Raw genomic sequence first — 23543 nt, 5'->3', positions numbered from 1 at the left:
ATTTACACATATTTTGTTTTTATTATTAACGATATCACATAGTTTTGAATAGGTGTATTTTATTTTAAAATGTTTGTTTGTATAAATACTACAATAGAGATCGGGGTGCCAGATTTTATACTTAGAAAACTTACAATTATTTTTAGGAATTTTTTTATAGATATGTTTCAATTTGTTAGTTTAACATAGCAAGTTTATTACCACTATTGAAATCTATCACTTCCGATTTCTTTCTCTTTCGTGGCCTTTTTTTTTTTTTTATAATGAATTTCGATATATTTATTCTTCTTGATTTAGAATAATTGATAAAAAAATTTCAGGAAAAATTACTTCGAAGAAATTTGATACGCTATAGGGTTAAGCATAGATCAAAACTTCAATTTACAAAGATAGTACTGTTATTTTCAAGATTAAGCATAGAGCGAGCTAATACGACCGTTTTATCAATTTATTCGTAGAATTACTTTTAAAAAGTCAATAGTCCCGAATAATTGAATCGTTGAAAAAGTGCTGCTAAAATGTAATTTATACATTTATTTTCACAAGCAATCTAAATATTTGAAATTTTTAACTTTTCTAGTCTTTGTGCATTTTGAACTTTTGGAGTTAAACCAGCTACGTTCCGCAAATCGAAACCAATAAAATTATAATTATAATTTTAATTCGGAAGATTAACGAAATCTTATTTTAACAAATTTTATTTCTATTACACTCAGATTTATATCTGGTTAAAACTTGTAAAATCGTCAAACAAAATTTCTAATCAGTTACACTTTGATTAAGATTTATAATAGATTATTCTCTTATCTTACATTTTTTGTGAAAATAATTGAAGAATATATGAATTCGCTTAAAATTATGAACGTAAAATATAAAACATTACTTTTGTAAGCCTTAGTTGTAAGTCGGTAAAAAGCTGTTTTAAAATGTATATAAATACAATATTATATGAACGCAACGACAACGTAAGATTGCGCTTTTAACTTGTTATATATAAATGTTACACTAATAATTTGACGAATGTAAATTAACAACAAATCATTCATTAATGTATGTAAGTTACCCTTTATGGTGAATATTGGAAAAAGTATTGGAAAAAATTTGGTCGACTTATGAAAACTCCAATGCGGCTTATAATAAATATCATTATTAATCGGCTCGTATATTTCAAAACCTATTTATCAAATTTGTTATTATGTAAATATCATAATATTTCAAATTGTTTAAGTCGAATTTGATAGGTTAAAGTTGAACTATATTGAAAAGCTTGACAAATCATTATGCAATGGTATAAAACTATAAATATGCAAATAAAATTGTGTAAGAGTAATTGCGTCAAGTAATTTGTATTATCGATAGATGTTTTATCCATAATACTGACAGCAGAATATTTATGCAATTTTTCTGAACATTTTGAAAGGTACAATTAATTTATTCAATTATCTTTTTAATATGAACAAAAAAATCAATTAATTACAAGAGAAATATTTATATATATTTTTTATATTTTTTTTTTACAATGAAAAAGAAATATATATCAAATAATTTTGCGCTCTTGTAAAAAAAAGTAATAAATTCTACTGTACTAAAAAATTGAGAAACGAAAGTTTTTCTGAGATTAAAAATTAGACGTTTCGTGGGATTAAGAAAATATCGAACAAATTTAATTAAATTTAACCAATGTTTTATTAAATGGATATAATAGAGCCAAATTAATATTAAATTTAAAATTTAAATAAACTAATTTGTATGGCTAGTCTAGAATTTATTTAAGATGGAGTATAGTTTATTGTATATTTTTGTTTAAATAATTTAAATTGGCATTAAAAATTCTTTGATAAATTCGAGTTAAATAATAAGTATAAATGCATTAGCTTATTATGAAATGCATAAAAATTACATTTAGCTTTATTCTTCTGGTGATATATAAAAATGATATTATTGATTTTTATGTTTCTTAGCTCAATATACTATTTGAAAGTTCACATGCCAATGCTTTATTATAAAATCCAATTAAAATTATCAATTAAATTAAAAAAATTGTAATTGAATCATATTTTAAAGGTCATATGCAGATAATTATAATCAGTATACTTGTGAGAAAATAATAAAACGTGAATATTTTGATTTCTGTATATAATATCATTGTAATATATGCAATAAAAATTTTATATTAAAATTTTGCATAAATTGAATATTTCATAGAAAATTGTAACGCAAGTAATTGTAACAAAAGTATCTATTAAAACATATTTCTATCAAATTTAATGCATATTACAATTATTTTTTATAAGAATATCCTTTAATTTTACGTTTTAATATAAAATTATTATTGTATTAATAATAATTTGAAAATTTATCAGTTTAAACTGATGAATCGAGTATATAGAATAAATGAAAATTTTAAATCCATATATTATTACATAATTCGTTTAATTAATAATTGTAAATTAAAAATTAGTTTACTTTCTTTATTTATTATTAAAGTTCATATATTTTTAGAATATATGAGCTTATTTTATAACACAATTTTTAATATACAAATAATTAATTATACCTTATGGCAATGATCGTAAATAAATTTTTATTTTTTACAAAATTTTTAAGTTGTTAAAAGTAATAAAATAAAATAATATAATTAATGTGTCTAGTATACATATAATTTCTAAACAGAAATACAATAGTGTAATTACCGCTCGTTTCTCAGTATTTAATGAAAATATAAAATATTGCTAAAACAACTTTAAAAAATTAGTTTATGAATTTATAAATTTTAATAAAAACAATTCAATTATGCAAAAATATTTTTATTCTACTTGAATATTTACATTGGGATAATATATAACTAAATAATTATGTAATATTTTTTTAATATATTGACAATTATTGTACAAATATAATTATAAAAAGGTTTTGTTAGAAGACGATGGTTTTAATTAAATTACAGTTAAGATTAATAGTTATTCTTAAAACTAAGAAAAAATCATGTTACCCAGATGTTATATCAATTAATTCTTGTTTTAACAATAATGCATATAAATTTATTTGTTTGTTTACAGAATGCAATTATTTTTAAATAAATGCTAACATTGTTTTAAATTTTTTTAAAATCAATTTCATTAGTAATTACTTAAAATTGATCATAATTGTATTATCAATATTTTAAATATATATTTTAGTAAAATTTACAATAAAGGAATGCTAGATCTCATAATATATTTATATTTAATAAAAGCTTGTGATACAATAGTCGAATTATTATATTCTTATTTTCCACATCACCTTGGATTATATTAAAATATGTTTAATACAACAATTAACAAAAAAATATTTTTATTCAATTATAATTACATTTGCAGGTTGAGTTTGTAATATATATTGATAAAAATAAACATTAATAAAAAATTTATGTGAGTTTAAATTTTTGATAATTTTTTATTACCTCATGAAGAATCTTAAAATTTTATGGAAAAATTTTCTTTATATTAAATTATACGTAGATTACGTAAATTACGTTTCTACTTTACTCATTATTAAAGCAGTTTATTGTACTATTACCTATAAAATATCGAAACTTTTAAGATATAAACACTTATATAAAACATACATCAGTGTCAATCTTACATGGTGGATTTTCAATATTATAATCGTATTTACAAATCGTTTATTAAATTTCATCAAAGGATGAAACGAGATTCACATCAGGCCGTTGTATTTTAAAATATTGCAAACCTTCTTTTGTGACAGAAGTACCTGTCACATCAAGGTACTCTAAATTTGGACCATTTACAACAAAATGAAGCAAAGTTTGATTCGTTACTCCTGTATAGTTTCTGAAATGAAAAAAATTAAAATTATTATTATATTCTTTAACGTTCTCATAATAATTGAAATCAATGATTTTTTTCTAATTGATAGCTTTAAAACATATTTACCTTACGATTAATTTTTTTAAATTTGGATTTGTTGAAGTGCGTGGTCTTCCTTGGACTAGTTGCACCTCGTCGCGATTATGTATGATTTCTTGATTATTTTCATTATTACGTAAACCTAAAGCACATATAGACCTATCTGAAATTTGACATCTGTCTGCATTATTTACAAGATTTACAATTAAATGATGGAGATCGTTTTCGTTAATAAGCTAAAAAATAAATAATTTTCAATTTACTATTTTTTTTTCTGTTTTTGTCTAATAAATATATTGAGGAAACAAACCTCAACATTTACATGATTATTTTGATAAACTACTTCTGGTCCTCTTTGTAACTGAACATACAGCACTTCTCGTTGTTGAGGATGTTCGTCTGGTTGATGCTGTACTGCTTCTGAGTTGGGACACTCCAAATATATATCGGTTAATGTGGATGTGTGACTAAAGCTGCTTATTACACTATCTCCAACGAAGGTATCTTTTAAATCTAACACCTATAATTAACATATATTTTTGTTTAAAAATATATATTACTATGTAAATAGTTCAAAATTAAACATTTTAATTACCTCCAATGATTTTAACCCATATCTACATGCTAGACTCGCATATGCTATATCTTCGCTTAATCCATAACAAGAATTTAGCCTTACTTCTTTCAGTTTGGGTATTTTACTAATAGCCATAAACGAATGTGAATTCAGCCAGTTGCAATTTGTAAGTATTAAGCACTAAAAATCATTTATATTTAGAAACTTTAATTAATATTGTTTATTAAAATTAACTTATTTTATAATCTAGTTTCATAATTACTAATTTAGTGACAAATAACACTTTAGTTAAATAACAATTAACTATAAAATAAATACTTCAATAAATACAGAGATTGATATTATAATAGCAATGATTAATTACTGTTAAATTAGGCATGTGAATATCAATCTTACTAAGGTAAGATTTATTCATTTGCATAAGGTGTCCTTTAAAAATTTGACATCCCTTTAACGATAATTTTTTTAATGTTTTAGGAAAATTTGTGATTTGAATCTGAAATTGAAAAATTTATTTTAAAAATAATGAAAATAAAATGGTACATCGGATTCGTTATTAAATCCATTGTATTAAAAAATAAAAATACTTTTTCTTGTGAAATACTGTAATCTTCTAAAATAAAATCTTGTAGCTGTTCACATTTTAGAGCAACAGTATTTAAGAAACTTGGATGCAATTCTGGAAACTCATTTTTTCTTTTGTTCCCTCGAATCGCCAATAACTTTGTAACCGGTTGCATAAATCTAACATATTTTTCTAATTCTTCTAAAGATAAATGCTGAGCACGTAGATCCAACGATTTCCATAAAGTTCTATCACAGCATAGTTCACTTAATCGAAAGCAGCATCTACAATAACAAAAAAAAAAAAAAAATTACTAAATTTTATTTATTTACATATCAGATTATTTTTTAATTCTATAATTTATAGTTTTTCAATTTAATGATGATGATATTTAATTAATATTTTACTCGTATTGATAATATTTTTATTTCACATGATTTTCAATAAGTTATAATATATATATATACACATATAGTATACATAATGTATAAAATATGGGAGTAGAAATAATAATGACGATGTGATTGTTGTATAATTTAATATTGATATAAAGAAGAAATACTTACAAGTGCAATGACATTATATCAAACGATGAAAGATACTTGAAAATATGAAGTAAGACATCATCTGATAAATCTAACAAATTATAACTATATTCTTTTTTTTGACTACTTAATTTGGAGCGTTTCGCATCAGTATGCAAAATTTGAGTATTGAACGGATCAAGAGATTCTGATTTTACACGCTTCATTTTAACTTTGTTCAGTAATGAATGAATAAAATGTAAATATTTCACAAAAAGATGTTTTAGAAGTAAAAATATTTTTTTTTATAAACAAGTGCATTTGTTTAAATGATGTAACCTCAATAACAAGTTTATATAAGATTTCTTATTTCTTTAAATAGCTCATGATTAATTTTTAATAAATAGAAAACAAAAAAGTTTACTTGTTATTTACAAAATTTGACATTTATTAATAATGCCCTCACAGTTTCAAAAATGTCAACAAACATAGACGAAAGCTATGAAACAAAAAATATTACTATGCTATATATTTACGGTGTTGCCAAATTACAATTGAAGTGAAAGTAGCCACTTCTCATCAAAATTGCCATTCCCGAAACTCTAAAGCGCATGTGTATTTATATATTTATATATATGCATATGTTTATACATGTGTGTACACGTTTACGGCATGGATATACGATATTAGGTTAATAAATAGAATTTTATAAAACACAATTATTTTTATTTACATAAAATATTGATAAATTAATTTTAGTAATTTTTGCTTAAGTAATGTAGGCATACACATTTCATATATGTGTTTTTAACGATTATATATATACATATATATATATATATATATATATATATATATGTACAGATATAAATATACATAAATCATTTAGTTTCAATAATTAAAAAAAAAGAAAAAAAAGAGAGAGAAAAAAAAATTAAGCAAAAATTATTCGACAAGAGTACCTCTGCGTAATATAATGAATTTTGAGATTATTTGAAAATTCAATTGGATAAATGAAGTAAAATAGATTTAAAAAAAAAAAACGATATTAAAATACTATTTGTACTATTGATTTGAAAATGCTTATCAAGTGCGGTGAAAATATATGTTGGCTATATGTGTATAGTATTACTGCTGGCTTCAAGTGGAACTAGATTAAGATTCGAGTTCTTTTTTCCCCCACCCCAGGCGCTTGCCTAGTAGACAAGAAGTCTCGGGGATTTGACATTTGATAAAACATCTTTCCGAATAATTATTTTAAATTCCCGAAGCGTACGAAAATATAACGGGGCGAGTGCCAGCTGTGGATATTAAAGCTGCGTCGCGTGTGTTCGATATTCCAGGCGACATCTAAAAATGGAAATAAACCTAACCCTTCCGGTGGTACTCAATCATTTAGAGTAGCACTGATTCATCGAGGAAAGTCGAAATTCGTAATACGCAAATATTCATTTTGGGAGTGTGGATAAAGCTACGGGTGATTAAATTTGAGATAATAACACTGCTGGCTTGAGATAATGAAGTCTGGCAGCGTAAATGAGCCTAGAGGTTCGGTGTTGCTAAAACCCGAGGAGAACGACCAAGTGTTCCGATTAATAGGAAATCGTTGTCAGGTGAATTTCAAAATACAGATTAATTCGTAAAGTAATTTTCAAGGTTAAAAATTTGACAAGCTGTTCATTTGCAATTGGAATTCATTTTAGTTCTATAGGTTGCATTTTATTATCGTTTTATACCAAATAAACTAATAAACTTCGAAAATTGTATAAATCGTAATTGATTATTTATAAATATTCTTCATTAGCTGTAAAAATTAAAATTTCAATTTATAATATTTCAGTTACATTGAACAAGTAATATAAGCGTAAAATAAATAATAATCACATACATTACTCTTTTGTTTACTGATGTGCGGTATTGTTAGTATAACAATTTTATGAATCATACAAATGTTTAGAAATAATGCACAATGTGAATAATTTATATATATGCATTTATGTATATATACTTACACACACGCGAGAACAACACACTCACACACACACACGCACACACATCTACATATCAGAATAATTTAGAATTTTAAATATTTATCTCTACTGTATTAAAATTTACATGTTTTATTTACAAGATTTATTTTTTGTATGCAATTTATATATTCTAGTGTCTAGCAGCAGGTATTATCCAACTATATTTAACAGAACCACCAAATCATAATGAATGGATTAAGAAAAATACAGGAATCATTACTTTAATTAGAGACACATCTAAACGTAGTTTTTTCTTGCGATTATATTGTATTCAAAGGAAAGTTCTGTTATGGGAACACGAAGTTTATAATTCTATGGAATATAAAGCCCCTGTAAATTATTTTCATACCTTTGAAGCGGAAGACTGTATGGCTGCATTTAATTTTGCTAGTGAAACAGATGCTATTGTTTTAAGGTAAATTATGGTCTTAAATTGTTAATAAAACATTTTTCTACGTATTAAAATATTAATCGTGTTTAGTTAATTTCTCTTTAAATATTTTACATTAATAAGAATTGTATTAGAAATAGATTATTCTTTATCAAATATATCTTATTAGAGTAAAAATTTTTTAATTTAAGATAAATTTCTTTCATATAAAACCTTTGTTTCAACAATGCAAAATTAGCTATTGTCTAAAAATATTAGAAAAACAATGTATTAACATCTTTATTTAATTACTTATTTACATTGATAATATAATTAAATAATATTTTATTTATTTTTTATTTTTGAAGGAATATTCTTAATGAAAAATTAAGTGCAAAAACAAGGCGTAGAAATGAACGGCATTCGAAAATGGAAATGGAAAGTCAGAGAGGAGTGACACTTCCACGTAAAAATCAAAGTATTAGTACTCCTTCTTTAGGACTTACATCAAATGCTCCTGATAATTTTTCAAATGGTTCACCTGTGCCGGTTAGTGTTAATAGAAGTATGTCTAATATTTCAATGAGTAATAAAACTAAAAAGAAAAAAAGAAATCAAGAAGCTAAGAAGAAATTAACCACAAATGACATTAGTTTGCCATTTGATTTTAGGTACATAGTATTTCGTTAATATTATATTAATATAATAATGATATATATACATAAATATTTTGTTTTACCTTTTGCAGACATGTACAGCATTGTGGAACTGATATTAATGATTGTAGATTTGTAAGTCCAGAATTGAAAGAATTTTTTGATAAAGTAGGAATATCAGAAAGTCATTTAGAGCATCGGGCAACGCGAGACTTTATTTATGATTTTATTGAACGTTATGGAGGAATGAATGCAGTTAAAAAGGAAATAGTACCATCTTCTGGAACACCGACCAATGTACAAGTGCCAAAACCTCAGACAAAATTAGAAGCCCCACCACCAGTTCCAGCAAGAACTATACCAATTAATACAAATACACTATCCAATAATGTAGGTAGACATGCTCTATTATTTATTGGATATTCAATGTTTTATTTGTACAAATTGTATTTGTACAAATACATTAAGTGACAGTACATGAATATGAAACATATATTTGAAAATGAGATGCTACTTCTTGCTTATAAATTAATTATGAACATTTTATCACCTAATTAATAAGAAACATTTTTTTAAATTAATGTACTTCATTAATAATTTTAAGATTAGTTTTATTTACAAAGTTTAATTAGTGCCCTGTTTTTAGAGTCATCAAAGGAAGGCTCCACCTTTACCACCATCTCAAACTCAAAGCCCAATTCCTCCAGCACTTCCAAATGTACTTCCTGCTCATAGATCACTCCCATCAAGGCCATCTCCTCCATCAGTAACACCAGCACCTGTTTTACCTCCTCCACCCCCTCCACCGCCATTGCCTCAAGAGCAAGTTCCAAAAGTTCTTTCAAATGCTCCACCTCCACCCCCATTACCCAATTGGAGCAGTAGTTCAGGGGATATGGATAACGGTAATAGTGCCAATTTCGATAATAAACACGCTCCAGATCCTAGATCAATGCTTATGGAATCTATACGAACTGGCATCCCTCTTAAAGTAAATATTATGTACCTTAATGTATTTCACAATCTAATGACTATAAAATATCATCAAACATTGATCGATATCATTTTTATAAAGAAAATAAATGTGGAAGAAACGAAGTCACCTACTTCAAAAGATACAAGGAGTAATCTCTTGGAAGAAATACGTCAAGGAATAACATTAAAACCAGTTGTAAATGAACCAAGACCCAATAGTGCCACACCAAATTTAGCGGAAGGTGGATTAGCTGCAGCGCTTACCAGAGCATTGGTAGAACGATCGAAAGCAATGTATAGTGAAAGCGAAGATTCAAGTGATTTTACCGATAATGACGATGAGTGGGATGATTAGTATATTTTAAATGGTATTGATATTTTTTAAAAATTATTTTCTCCTTCAAACAGAGATTTTTTTTTCTCATTTCATATTTGTTGCTCAGTCGTATAATTACTTTAAAATTAATAATTATAACTATAAAAATGATGTAGTCCAAACTATAATTTTTGTCAATTTTCTTTTTCTTCAAACCATTCAAATCAATGTATATTATATATATGTATGTTAGTTAAATTAATAGTCTATTGGTATATGATAAGTTTTTAAATATTAAAATATTCAATTATGAATTTGATTATTCTTCAGATCAAACAATTTGTGATGCATATGGATTTGAAAGAATATTTTTCCCATACATTGGAGTATCAACGTCAATACCACAAAATAAAATGGTTGTTGCAAAAATAAGACTCATATTGATGTCGACAGTAATTTTCGAAGTTATCATCGATTCTGATAAGTATTATTTTGTTGTTAATCAAACGATAGAGTGAATTCTTCGTTTTTGAAAATCACTTTTCTGATTTTATTACATGATGAAATGATTTTTGTTCTGTATATTTTATATGTAAAAAATAGGCAAGTTTTTAATGTCTACATTAATAAAATCTGTAAATCCATGAGCAATGAACAAAAATAATTGACTGTTAGCTGGCAAGAGAAATAGACAATTTATAAAATTTCATGCCCATTAATATTAAGAGAGATTACTATGTCTAGCAATTTTAAAGTGGCAAATAACGCCCTTTAATATATTTTCCTATCAGTGCCTAAACTTTTCCCTAAATTATTATTTTATTATGCATAATAATGCGTAGTCATTAGGTTATTACAAATTGATCTACGTTATCATTCATGAAAATTCTTATTGTTATAATAATGTTATTCTGTCAACAAAGGACCTTACACTATTAATCTTTAAGAAGATAGATAAAATTTATTAGTTTATAAAAACAGAGTATTGGCCTAAAATGATTGTTCATTCGTTACATGAATATGTAAGCGCATCTCATATTCACGTTTTTCCCTTGTAGGAGTATTTACGTGTACTAAGTTATGGGCAATTGTTCGAGGCGTTAAACTAGTCTTTAAGTTCATCGGCGAATACCAAGTATCCATTACATTTTGAACTCGTGAATATGTAGAAAATATGCTATATATAATTTTCATAATGCAATAATATTATTTGTTATATGGATAATATATTATTATTTTATTAGTTAAATAGTAATAAAGGCTTTATGACTTCCAATTTATTTCTTAATCTAATTGATTTTCAGATTTTTTATTTTTTCATCCCAATGTTATTTTAGGATTTTCAAATTGAAGAAGGTATATCGATCGCAAAAAAAAAGTTATAAAAATTATGTGGAATTAGATCTATTTCTCTATTTAATGACTACAATATATTACACAGTATATTTTAATCTTTGGTCTTATAATAATTTACACAAATATGTAAATTTAATTCTACTCTTTTTCATGATTTTACTCATCATTTTGTAGATTCTTTCAATTTTTAAACGGTTATTGTATTTTAAGCCAAAATTTAAGAAAAAAATTCAAAATTCTCTTCTGATAAATTTTAAACCATAATTTTTTAGAAGTACGTGACCGTTTAAATGTTGAAATGAATTTTATTATCAGTCGCGTCTACAAATTTTGGATTTTATAACATAAGATATAAATTCATTAATTGGTATATTAATACAATAAATCCCGATTTATCGTGTAAAATAAATTTTTTTTTTGGTTTTTACTTTTTTTTCTAACGCAGGGAACATGTTACCGTTTTCTCATGCATTCTTGGAATATGATGAAAAAATTATGTTAATGATTACATTCATTTTGTTCATTTAGAATTATTCTTTTTTTACTATTAGTAATTATATTTTAATCCACTTTCTTGCTTCAAATTTTATTTTTAGCTACGAAGATGGAAATGCCAATTATAAAATGATATAAACTTATTTATATCTAAATCTAAAAGTATTTACTATGAAATAGATACAAAAATTTAAAGCATAAAAAAATATAATAAAAAGCAAAAACAATAATATAAAATATATATATATATATATATATATATATATATATATATATATATATATATATATAGGTTATTTTAACAAATAATACTACAAGTTTTTGAAAGTAGAACAAAATTAACAAATACATAATTATTTGTAAATCGCGACATTTTTGATCGTAATAAAGTTTATCGACACTTACAGTAACATTTATTCCTTTCAACGTTTGCTCATTGAGATTCATACTACATATATTTGAAGAGAATCACTAAAGTTCAGTAAAAAATAATTTAATGGCTTGAAAACAAATGTTTCATAGAAACAGTTCTTAGTTTTTAAGAAATATGCGCCTTACATTTTTAATCGTTTAACTCGCGCAACCTTTAATGTAAATAATTCTTTCATTCAATTCACTGAAAACGGGGCTGATAAAACTTAATAAATCGCTTATACATAGTTAATAAATTCATAAAAATAATTATTATTTACGGGCAGATTGGTACGCTAATATGTGTTGAGTACAAAGGAAGAAGCTATTGCAAGCCAAAAGTTATTTTTTACCAAAGTAACCTTAAAATACCTTAAGAGGTGAACTTGCAATTTTCAATATTTATTAATAGTTAAGTCATAAAGTGTAAGCATTTTCATAATTGCTTTTCTACTTGTTTCTATATTTCATGGCCAAATAGAACATTCAATTTCTTTTATACATGCCAGAATGCCATATTATTTTATAAAGTTTTTCGTTTATAAAATATTATTTTAATATGCTATGTCAATTCAAATAATATGTACAATATACTTAAACTTCACAAATATATTTAAATAAAAATTAATCTTAACAGACCATAATATACTTATTCAGAAAGTTTTCTACTGTAATTTTAAAAAATAAAGTATTTATTTCATTGTAGATAACAAAAATAAACTTAAAACAATTACTTTTATCGTATTCATAAGAAATGACGCACGAAAATTTTATATTTAAATATTAAGAATATTGAAATTTACAAGTAGATAATTTTAATATAGTTTTTTTATAATTTTATAAAAATCGTTTTGGAGTGAGAACATTTTCTTTTTTTTCTTTTTCTTTTTTACCAAAGTTGATACACGATTATACAGTATTACTAGACTCTGATGTAATTTTACATTTTATTCGTAAATGTAAGTATACATGCGTTTGGCATCTCCCTGAATATTAATGTAAATAATAAATTAAGATTAATATAGGCATTATTCGTTTAATATAATTGTAGGGATTTTAATTGAAGCTTTACGAATATTAATACAAATCATGTGTAATTTTACTCAAAATGCAAAATGTTGGAGCGTTTCGTTCCGTGTATGCATACTGGAAAAATATATTACAACATGATATAGCACCAGCTATAACTTGAGTTTTTAGTTTTATAAACTAAAAACCGTTCACTATCAGATATAACGATGTATAACCATTTAGACCAAGATTTCCACAAGTTTCGAATAAATAAAATGTCCATTTGTTATTTTACAACTTCATTGTTAAGCTTTATATTTTGATAACGTTTATAATGTATATTTCTGCAGTAAAAAATGTACAGTTCCTGCTTGTGTAATTAAATCTTGGTTTAAAGTGTTTGTATCGGTTTTATGTAAATTGATAAAGCAATATGTCTGTCATCAGTTTCAGATAAAACAGTCCCTATGTATTTTCAGGAAATATTAATTTATCCTATTTTATAACACGTGTTTATAATACAGATTTGTTAAAATATATATTACTCTTTTATATGTATAGAATCCCCTTAAGACACTAAAAATCGACAATTTATGAATGTGGTTTTTATATGTTACTCTAATAAGTTATATTTTTCTTTCCTTAATACAGCATATTTAATTATAAATATTTTCCTTCCAAGGTACAAGAAATTTTTTTTATTTATTTGGGTATAGTAATTTCGGTATTTGTGATGTGTAAAAATATCAAAGAAAAAAGAAAACTAGAAAAATATTTACCCGTTCAAATTTCACCATTTCGTTTATATATAAATGTTACATCTCTACATAAAGGAAATATGTATCAAAATTGGTATTAATATTTGTTTACCTTCAGCTTACGCTTACAAAAATTTTGTTATCACGAAAAATACTGATAATAACAAAATAAAGGAATTTTAAAAATTTCTTTCAAATGAAATCACTCTAAAATCACGAATCTATTCCATAATTGGTGTAACTATAGCATCCAATTTGTTTGTCCTCACGCTGGTTACGTTAACCCTCGCGAGTCAAAGCGATAACATCGAACACTTCCGCGGCAACCGAGATAATTACGGAATACGCCCCCATTTTATGTTTTTCAATTTTTACTTTCCTTTCCAACCCAAATGCAATTGTAAATAGCTCGATTGAGTTATGAAAGTTAGCGTATCGTACGCAAGTTCCCTGATTACCGTTTTTATTCTACAGGCGAATACGAATACGTTTTTGATGAATGTTGAAGGTTGGACGCCGAATCGAAAAGGACATATTACCTAGCAAACGAAAACACTATACCAGACATTTGGTAAGCGTATGTGTGTGAAATCTCGAAGCGTATCTATGTATCCCTAGCCCTTAAACGACGACGATCTTATGATTGTTTCCATTGGGCAGGAGTACGTAATAGACACGCTTCCCCTTATCTCATTGAAACTGCGACACGTTGCCCTGGTAGTGACTACTAACAAAGGATTCACCCTGTTGTTGTTGTTGTTGTTGTTGTTGTTGTTGTTGTTGTTGCTGCTGCTGCTGTTGCTGCTCGGCTCTGTCGACAACGCCCTGAATCTCGATGACGGAGCCGTTGGCGGTGTGCCCGGTACCGTTGCTCATACTGGCACTGGTAATGTCCCTTGTGACGGTGAGCTCGGTGCTTGAGTTCGCCTGTTGCACCTGTTGTTGCTGCTGTTGCTGTTGCTGCTGCTGATGTTGCTGATGTATGGCACCGTTGTTCTGGGCGTGACTGTTGTTCTTAGACCTGTGCCTCAGCTTGTGTGTGGTGAGGTACTGTTTTACCGAGAATGCCTTGTGACAAATGTCGCACTTGTAGGGTAGCGGATCCTGAATGCAGTTGAGACCATCGACGACGGCCGGCGCGTGGGTCGTCAGATGCATGAGGTAATAGTGTTTGACGACGAAGGACTTGCCGCAGGTTTCGCATATGTAAGGGCCCGACATGCCGTGGGTCTTACGATGCTTGTGCAGATTGTCCTTGCGCGAGAAGCTCTTGCCGCACACCTCGCATTCGTGCATCTTTTGGCCGGTATGAGAGACAAGGTGGCGCACCAAGTGCTCCTTCCTGCTAAAGGCCTTGGCACATGTGGTGCAGACGTAGGGCCGCTCGCCCGTGTGAAGTTTTCGGTGCTGGAATAGGTGCTCTTTTCGTTTGAAGGGTTTGTTGCAAACGTCACAGTTGAAAGGACTGCCAAGCCCATTCATGTGCGCCGGGTTCTCCTCCTTTATGCTGCCACTGCTCATCTCCGTCACCTGCTTATTTATCATCAATTTTTTTAATCTCAAATAAATGGGCTATCATCTCTGTGGAGTATATTTTAATTTATTACAACGAATATACGAGTAAACGAGAAATGCATTCGGTAGCCCAGTTTTTTTTTTTAATTTTTAAAAAAAAATTTTTTTTTTTTAATTTAATCTACTTTTATTTGCACATAAATAGATTTAATATAATGCTGCAATAACCAAAATAATAATAACGATGATGATAATAATAATAACACTAACAATGATAATAAAAGTACCGAATGTATGAAAATAAAAGAATGGGAGACAAAATAGTAATTTCATTTTTCGTTGATAGTGCGAATTTTCTTATAATGTTAAATAAAAAAAAATTAATAATTAAAATATTTTCTTGTATTGTAATAGATTGTTATTTTTTTTTTTATATCAATGTATAAAATATATACCCTCCCTCCTCATTTTGCAGAAAAGAAAAATAATAGTTAAAATTATAATAACCATCTATTATTTCCAAAGTAATAACTGCTTGAAATTGTTTTTAAATTAAATGATTAATTTTAATTATAAATATGAATTATTTTAGCTGATTTTTTCATTTCAATTATAATGCGCAGATTATTTAAAAACTTAAGCAATATATTGAATAATCTTGTCGGCAATATTTTTAAATATAAAACATCTTACGTTGTGTAATAAAACTTTAATGTTATTAATAATATTTAGCAGTTCAGAAGCGAATGTTGAGCTTTTTATTTTTCAATGCATTTAAACAGAGTAAAATAATTTTTCGCTTTTATTCCCGTAAAATATTTGATAATAGATACAGAATTTGAAATAAATAATATCCATTTGTTAATAATTAGAATTTACTGTGCTTGTAAATCGTCTTTAGTGATAATCACGATATCAATTTTCATATGATTATATAATATATAACTGTAAAAGCATATTAAATTATACTTTTTTTCCGAGTAACTCGGAAATAAATCCAAGAACTTATAATGCTGTTAAACATATTTTCTTTTACGAAAATAACATATTATTACGAACTTGAAGATGCTTGCCTGCTTTCTTTAAATATTTTTTCAAATATAGAGATGTCGATGATTTTTTCAAGAGGCATTGTTTATAAAAAAAATTCTCTTTTATTTCTAGCGCAGCGCATAATACTTTGTTTAACCAATCGTATTGTTCAAAAGTACGCTTTCGGCTTTGCTATCACTGCTTAAAAAAAGAAGAAAAGTAATCTCTCATTTATGCGCAAATCACTCGTAAAACGTAACCTTGTTAGATTAAGTTGGCGGTAAAGTGTTGCGGAGCAGACGGATAATACCGCGGGAATTTAATTATGAAAGAAACACGTGATAAACGATATTAAGCAGCCGCTAGCTCTAAAGCGTACCAAGGATGGATTATTTGGGTTGAATACCTCGTTGAGCAGTTGCGACGTGCAATCGTGACCGTTCATTTGGTTTATGGAAGTGAAGGTTTTGCCGCACTCGCGACAAGCCACCTGTCGCTGCGCTGTCTGTGATATCGCTTGGGGATTCACTGTGACCAGCGGGGAAGGCTGCTCGGGACCCGAGCGAATTCTCAGGAATTCTGATATATGGCTGATGGACGTGCGCGACATGGCATCCTCCGAGCTCTTGACGAAGTCTTTTAGTTCCTTGGGATCTTCGCGCGTTACTTGGGTCGTCAGGGCGTCTTTGAAGCCCAGACTCAGGAAGACCTCGGGTGTCGCTTGGACGGTCGTGAAAGTCTGCTGGTTCTGTTGATTCACCACTACTGCCTCGTTCTTTTGCTGATCGTTTTGAAGGCTTTGTTGTTGCTCATTGGTATCTTCGGTTTTGAGAATGATATTACTTCGATGGACCTCCGCCTGTTGTTGTTCTTGTACATTCGTAACGTGAATGTGTTGTTGTTGTTGTTGTTGTTGCTGTTGCTGTTGTTGCTGTTGTTGTTGCTGTTGTTGTTGCTGCTGCTGCTGCTTTTCTATGTGGTGCATGTGTCTCTGCTTCTCAAACTGTTCTCGTTGCTGTCTCTGTAGATGTTGCAACTGCTGTGTTATTTGAGTTTGATTTTGTTGCTCTTGATTTACGTGTGTTTGTTGTTGATTAACTTGCTGATTGACCTGCTGATTCACTTGTTGATTCACTTGACTAGCTTGATTCGATGGCTGCTGGGACATCTGCCTCAGCGTTTGTACCTGTTGCTGTGATATTTGATTTTGGCTCTGTATTTGGTTTTGCACTTGTATTTGAGTGGGCTGAGACTGCGACTGCTCTATTATTTGATTTTGCGTTTGATTTTGCTGTGACTGTATTTGCTGAGACGTCTGTTGCTGATAACTGTAGTGAGTTTCTGCTTCGACTACAGCTGCTGCAACGTTGCCAGATTGCATCTAAAATTAAACAGAAATGTATTTATTAGGCTCTTACGTCTGGCATTGTGAAAATTATAAAAAAATTATTTCTATTTTATTTTAATACATGTTTAGAATTGCTAACCTGCATTGCACATTTATACTGTTGTACACGAGCTTGCACTCCGCTAATAATTTGTAAATTTGAAGCATTTATATTACTGACGAGTACTTGTTGTGGATGCGATTGCGTTTGGTCCGTGAGAATTTGAGCGCTCGTGGTAGTCGGGACTATTTTCTCTACCGTATTCAATGGATCTTCTTCCGTTTGCGGCTCTTCTACCATTACTGGTTTTTCTTCTTTCGTACTTTTTACATAAACTTTTCCTTCCTTCAAGAAGTCTTCTGAAAATCTTAGCGAAGTAAAGTATGACTCCAACATACCCTCCGCATTTACAACTGCTTCTCGAAATTCAATGTAGTTTTCTAACTTTTTTACACAATCAAGACAAACAATTTTTGGTAACGAGTCCTCTTCCAAAACCTAAAAAATTCCACATAAAATTCAGTTAATATGTTAAAAGTGAAAAAGCATGACAAAAATATTTAAAAGTAAATTTAATGAAACTCTATATATTTATAGGTTAAAATTAAATAATGTATCACTTAGATAAAAATAAAAAATATCTCGCCTAAAAAAAAAGAAAAAAATGAGTATAATGATAATAAAATGATAAATTAGCATGTAACGTATACGTGCGCGCGTGTGCGCGTGAGTATGCAAATGCATGGCCACATATCGCATGCGTACACATACACATAAGCAAGTAAATACGCACGTACGCAAACGCGTACACAAGAGGCATAAAATTGGATTAATGAATAATTTCACGAGTTAAAATATTTTAATAATAAACAAAATAAATTTCAATTAAGTCGACATGAATATTTATAAGCAAAAGTCACGAGTCTAGATCCACAGCATGTATTCTACAATTGGATTTTTTTTTTTTAAACTGCAAGTCTTTCAAAAGCGATTCCGAAGCAACAAGTTTAAAATAAAATAAAATTGAACATCGGCATATCAATGGAGATATGTTAAACGTCAAATTAGTCGTAAGCTAATTAAGGACGATGGTATTAACAAATGTGCGTACAGAGTGAGTTTGTAAAACAATGCTGCAATTGAGCTTTAAAAGTTCAAGTTGAAGCGCATCTCTGTACGTACGTACAAAAATACTTGGTGGTAATACAAAAGGGGAAAAAAGAAAAAGACAAAAAAAAAGAAAGAAAAAAAAAACCAGCAAAAAGAAAAATAAACAAACAAACACCCGGCTCACCTGTACAGGCAAGTACGTCTGTATTTTGGTCTGAAGCTGACGCCTGCGTCCCTCCTCGAGAAAGATGTTCATCTTGGTGCCTTCGCTGCTGGTACAGAGCCGGCAAAGCTCGTAATAATTAACCCGCCGATATCCCGACATATTGCCTTCGGACGCCAGCCTATCATATAAATACGACGCGAGCCGTCGACAGCGTTGATCCCGTCTGGTGCGATCGCTACTCCCGCAGGATTCAGTCTTGGGCCGAAGGAACGAGGAGCCTCGGGCTTGAGCGCGGCGAGGAGTCAGAGGCGCGCCGCTATCCTCAATAGTTTCGGTAACATCGGCAGCGCGTCGAACCTCTTAGCAATAACCTGCAATAACGACTCGCAGCCATTTGCAAAATGCAATCGCGCTCTCTGATGTCGTTCGCCGCGTGCGTGTGCCGATGTGTTAGGTGAATACGTGCCTGCGGCTCGCTCGTGTGCGTCTGGCTGCTGATCGTAGATTTAACACATCGTAGGTCGCGGCTGCTTTCATGGGCGCGCACTCACCGACCGAATCGCCGACGCTGTCAGAAGGACAAAGACAGCGCCAGGGTGGACCGCGCTCGGCAACCTCACTCGCTCTCTCTCTCGGCCTCTTTTACTTTTATTCCCGGTTAGTCGTGGATCGGAGAAAGAGAATATTACTTCTTCTGCCGCTGCTATTTGCCTTGGTGCGAGCATAAACCGAGTGTTCCTGTCACGTAAATCTTACTCTCGCGAGCGCGCGCGCGCGCACTCGCGTATGTGTATATCGTGTACCGCACGCTGGGTCGTGCGCGCCCGAAAGAGAGAGAGAGAGAGAGAGAGAGAGATTGTGCGTGTGTGCGCGCGTGTGTGAGTGAGTGAGTGCGTGAGCGAGAAGGAGAGAGGGACGACTTTTTGCGGCTGTTTTTAGTAGCGCATTTGTGCCTATCGTTAGAATAATCTCACAATATTGTGCGATAAGTTCGTGTGTCAAAGCTCATAATTGGCCGCATACGGTCGAACTAGCCAATCCTAAGCTCCGATACATTGACAATTACGATTCGAAAAAAATCAGCCACTAGATCATTGTGGAATCACTTTTAAGGACCATCTATTGTTTGTACTCTATCGTTTTTTCTTCATTCATTCCTTTTTCGATGCCGCTTTACGTATGAGATAGATACGGTAGCATTAGCATTACAATATCAGAATTGTTGACGCGATTCCAGTCAAGAGACACGATGCATGAGGTATGAATGCAAGTCTCTCAGTATTTTTTATTAGTTATATAAGATTTAATTGAAATAAAAATAAAAAAAAAACAAAAAAAAAAAAAAACAAAGTCAAAACTTCGTTATCGTTATTGAGAGAGTAATGGTATTTTGGTCTTTTGTAACCTATCTAATATTTGAAAGGGTTGTCACACGAAGAAAGATAAGGAAAGAAAATAAGCGCCGCAAATGAGCAATTTCGTATAATTTTAATCCCCTTCGATTCCTATCGTTATTTATTTATTTTTATTTGTTTATTTTGTTTCGATTAAATATAAGTGCACTCTCATCTTCTGTTAATTTTCTTTGTTATGCTTATGCCGACGAAGAGGATTTACGTTTCGCGTTACTGTTTTTCTTCCTCTAAACGATCATTCGTCATTTATCGGGCCAATTTTATAATTTTTGAAGGAATGAAATTACGAGCTAAGTGGATAAAAACAGGATTTAAGAAGGATTTAATTCACATTTAAATTTACGTGCTATAAGCCAAAAAAAAATCATATTTTCATTTGTTAATAATTTTAAGATAAAATTTTGCATGATATCATTGTATATCATAAATGACCGATTGGCAAATGAGAGTCAGTGTACCGAGGCGTAAGTGTTACATAATGTAATTATTCAAACGTACGCGAAGCATCATTATTATTTTCTTCCTCTTAAGCTTAGTCATAAAACTGATGCGATACAGTAAGAGGATAGTAAAATACTAATATTTTTACAAATATCAATGTAATAAACAATGTTTTAAAGGACATATTTTTTAATTTTTATTATCGATTATTGATAAACGCGCTGAAATTGCAGTGCTTTGAGCATCGTCTTATACTTATTTTTAGCGTTGAATATTTTAATTATGTGTATATAAACAATTTTTGTTTACGTTCAGCACGAACGTTTTATAAGCAATACATTTTTAATCAGATGCACAATTATTTATCAACAAATCGGTAAATATTGATTTAAATGTTGATTTCAAAATTCGGAGAGAATTTTTAGTGCATTGGATTTTTGAATTGTCGCTTACATTCGATTATATTAGATCCATAAAACTAATCAATTTTTACTTAATTAAATATTTTATCGCATAAGCGTATATATAGTGTATTTTTTTACTTTTTGTCTTATAAAAATTTTACGTTAGTTTACTGTCAATTGAATAATTCTACTTGATTATTTGCTTAAGGGACACTGTAGACTACAATCGGGATTTTGGAATTAGAAATAAAATGAATACAAAAGTACTCAAATGTTATTATCATTTAAATAAATAATAAACTTCAAACAGTATTTACACCAACATTTTTCATTATATTTTTTAATTTAGCTCACAAATATTACCGCCATTAGGTTGCAAGATGGCCACCTTACCTTACTCACGATGTTTATTTATGTTACATGAATAGTTATTAGTCATTACTTAAATGGTACAAAGTGTTAAATTATATTAATATTTTATATTAACATTATTTTTATAAGATGCCTGGTACACCTAGTTGCAAGTTTCAAGAGGGTGAGCTAATTTTATTTTGTTTAATACAATAAAATTATTTATAAAGATAATGAAAAAAAAATTCGTTAAAATTTTCAGGCGAACGCGTTTTATGCTTCCATGGTCCACTAATTTATGAAGCTAAGTGCTTAAAAACAAATATTACAAAAGAAAAACAAGTAAAATATCTTATACATTATGCCGGATGGAATAAAAAGTAAGACTTCATATTATTTTTATGGTAATTTTACGACAGGAAAGATAATAATAATTTTTATTCATACAGCTGGGACGAGTGGGTTCCTGAAAGTAGGGTTTTGAAATATAATGAAATAAATGTTCAGCGTCAGAAAGACGTTCAGAGAGCTCACGCTGCTCAACAAATTGCACAGAAGGGAAAGAAATCCAGTGCACTGTCTAAAGTAAGTTTAAAAAATCGTGAAATAGGCAAAGATAAAGATTCAGAGAGTAGATCTAGTACTCCGACTCTCACAAACGAGAGGCTAAGTAATCGCTATCAAAAAAATGGTGGTTCTGTTACGCCAACTTCTAATGATTCATCATCAGAAGGACCAAGAAGAAAACGCAGGTAAATCACTTAATTTTAGATATTTAGTGATTGATTACAAAAGCTAAAATAATAAGTATAAATAAATAAAATATTTGTATAGCCGCATTGATCCTACAGTAGAAACAGAAGAACAATTTTTATCTAAAGTTGAAATTAAAGTTAAAATTCCCGATGAATTAAAACCATGGCTTGTTGATGATTGGGATGCAATTAGTAGGCAAAGAAAATTAGTAATTCTACCTGCAAGGCATACGGTTGATAAAATTTTGGATGATTATACAAAATTTAAAACTTCGAGCAAAACTAATACACCCAATAAGTATGTTTTAATAATTTAGTGAAATTATTTTAATTATTTTGAAAGTGATCTTTGACTAAATCAATATTTATTAGGGAGGTTGCCCTTTCCGAAGTAACAAGAGGCCTTCGTGAATATTTCAATGTTATGCTTGGAACGCAGCTCTTGTACAGGTGGGAAAGACAACAATATGGAGATATAATGAATGAAAAAGTGAATACACCTGCCAGTCAAATATATGGAGCTTTTCATTTATTACGATTATTTGGTATGAGTTATTAGCCTTTTAGAAATTGCTTAATAGACAGATAATTTTATTTATTCATCTAAGATTTAAACACAATTTGTGCTTAATTTTGCAGTGAAACTTGGAAGCATGTTATCATATACTCCATTAGATGAAAAAAGTATACAATTACTTCTTGCACATATTCATGATTTCTTAAGGTACATGCATAAAAATAGTAGTGATTATTTTAGTCTTCAAGATTTTGGAGCAGCACCCCCAGAATATCATCGAAAGTGTAGTTGAAAATATTTATAAATAGGCACTACAATTATCAATTTTGAAATTTTATTAAAAATTATTAAATTATAAATAAGTTATTGAAGTTTTGTCAATGAATAAAAATGTTTTTTTAATTATCATCGTCTATTCATTATCTTAGAACCTAATTAGCATTTACAATTTTATTTTAAAAATTATTCGAATAGAATATAGCGCGCGTAAAATTAAC

At 29.1% G+C, this 23543-nt stretch overlaps 4 protein-coding genes across 6 annotated transcripts; 2 read left to right on the top strand and 2 right to left on the bottom strand.

Moving 5' to 3' along the window:
* Positions 1-3453: 3453 nt before the first annotated feature.
* Positions 3454-5933, bottom strand: LOC105362194 (uncharacterized). Its single transcript, XM_011499559.1, has 7 exons — positions 5617-5933; positions 5073-5334; positions 4850-4981; positions 4504-4665; positions 4219-4428; positions 3936-4144; positions 3454-3833 (listed from the first exon to the last, which is right to left on the bottom strand). Exons 1-7 carry the CDS (start codon positions 5799-5801, stop codon positions 3668-3670), a joined length of 1326 nt encoding a protein of 441 aa, XP_011497861.1. The 5' UTR covers positions 5802-5933; the 3' UTR covers positions 3454-3667.
* Positions 5934-6742: 809 nt separating this feature from the next.
* On the top strand, positions 6743-11114 carry LOC105362193 (neural Wiskott-Aldrich syndrome protein). The gene is made up of 7 exons (XM_011499558.1): positions 6743-7187; positions 7739-8019; positions 8343-8645; positions 8723-9020; positions 9277-9621; positions 9706-9973; positions 10252-11114. The coding sequence occupies exons 1-6, from the start codon at positions 7092-7094 to the stop codon at positions 9958-9960; spliced, it is 1578 nt and encodes a 525-aa protein (XP_011497860.1). The 5' UTR covers positions 6743-7091; the 3' UTR covers positions 9961-9973; positions 10252-11114.
* Positions 11115-13037: 1923 nt separating this feature from the next.
* On the bottom strand, positions 13038-19491 carry LOC105362192 (zinc finger and SCAN domain-containing protein 2). Of its 2 annotated transcripts, none has more exons than XM_011499556.1 (4): positions 19182-19491; positions 17987-18385; positions 16906-17880; positions 13038-15485 (listed from the first exon to the last, which is right to left on the bottom strand). In XM_011499556.1, the coding sequence occupies exons 1-4, from the start codon at positions 19320-19322 to the stop codon at positions 14643-14645; spliced, it is 2358 nt and encodes a 785-aa protein (XP_011497858.1). In that variant the 5' UTR covers positions 19323-19491; the 3' UTR covers positions 13038-14642. The 2 variants fall into 2 exon arrangements, with proteins under 2 accessions (XP_011497858.1, XP_011497859.1); XM_011499557.1 differs by having other exon boundaries at positions 13038-15482.
* An 864-nt stretch (positions 19492-20355) lies between these two features.
* LOC105362191 (MORF-related gene 15) lies at positions 20356-23371 on the top strand. Of its 2 annotated transcripts, none has more exons than XM_011499553.1 (7): positions 20356-20421; positions 21925-21958; positions 22037-22154; positions 22224-22526; positions 22609-22827; positions 22902-23074; positions 23169-23371. In XM_011499553.1, the coding sequence occupies exons 1-7, from the start codon at positions 20413-20415 to the stop codon at positions 23336-23338; spliced, it is 1026 nt and encodes a 341-aa protein (XP_011497855.1). In that variant the 5' UTR covers positions 20356-20412; the 3' UTR covers positions 23339-23371. The 2 variants fall into 2 exon arrangements, with proteins under 2 accessions (XP_011497855.1, XP_011497856.1); XM_011499554.1 differs by lacking the exon at positions 20356-20421 and adding an exon at positions 21026-21042.
* Positions 23372-23543: the final 172 nt, after the last annotated feature.

Source organism: Ceratosolen solmsi, unplaced genomic scaffold, assembly GCF_000503995.2.
Source record: "Ceratosolen solmsi marchali unplaced genomic scaffold, CerSol_1.0 scaffold35, whole genome shotgun sequence".
NCBI lineage: Eukaryota > Metazoa > Arthropoda > Insecta > Hymenoptera > Agaonidae > Ceratosolen > Ceratosolen solmsi.
The sequence above is the reverse complement of the archived record's forward strand: the minus strand, read 5'-3'. Positions and strand labels throughout refer to the sequence as shown.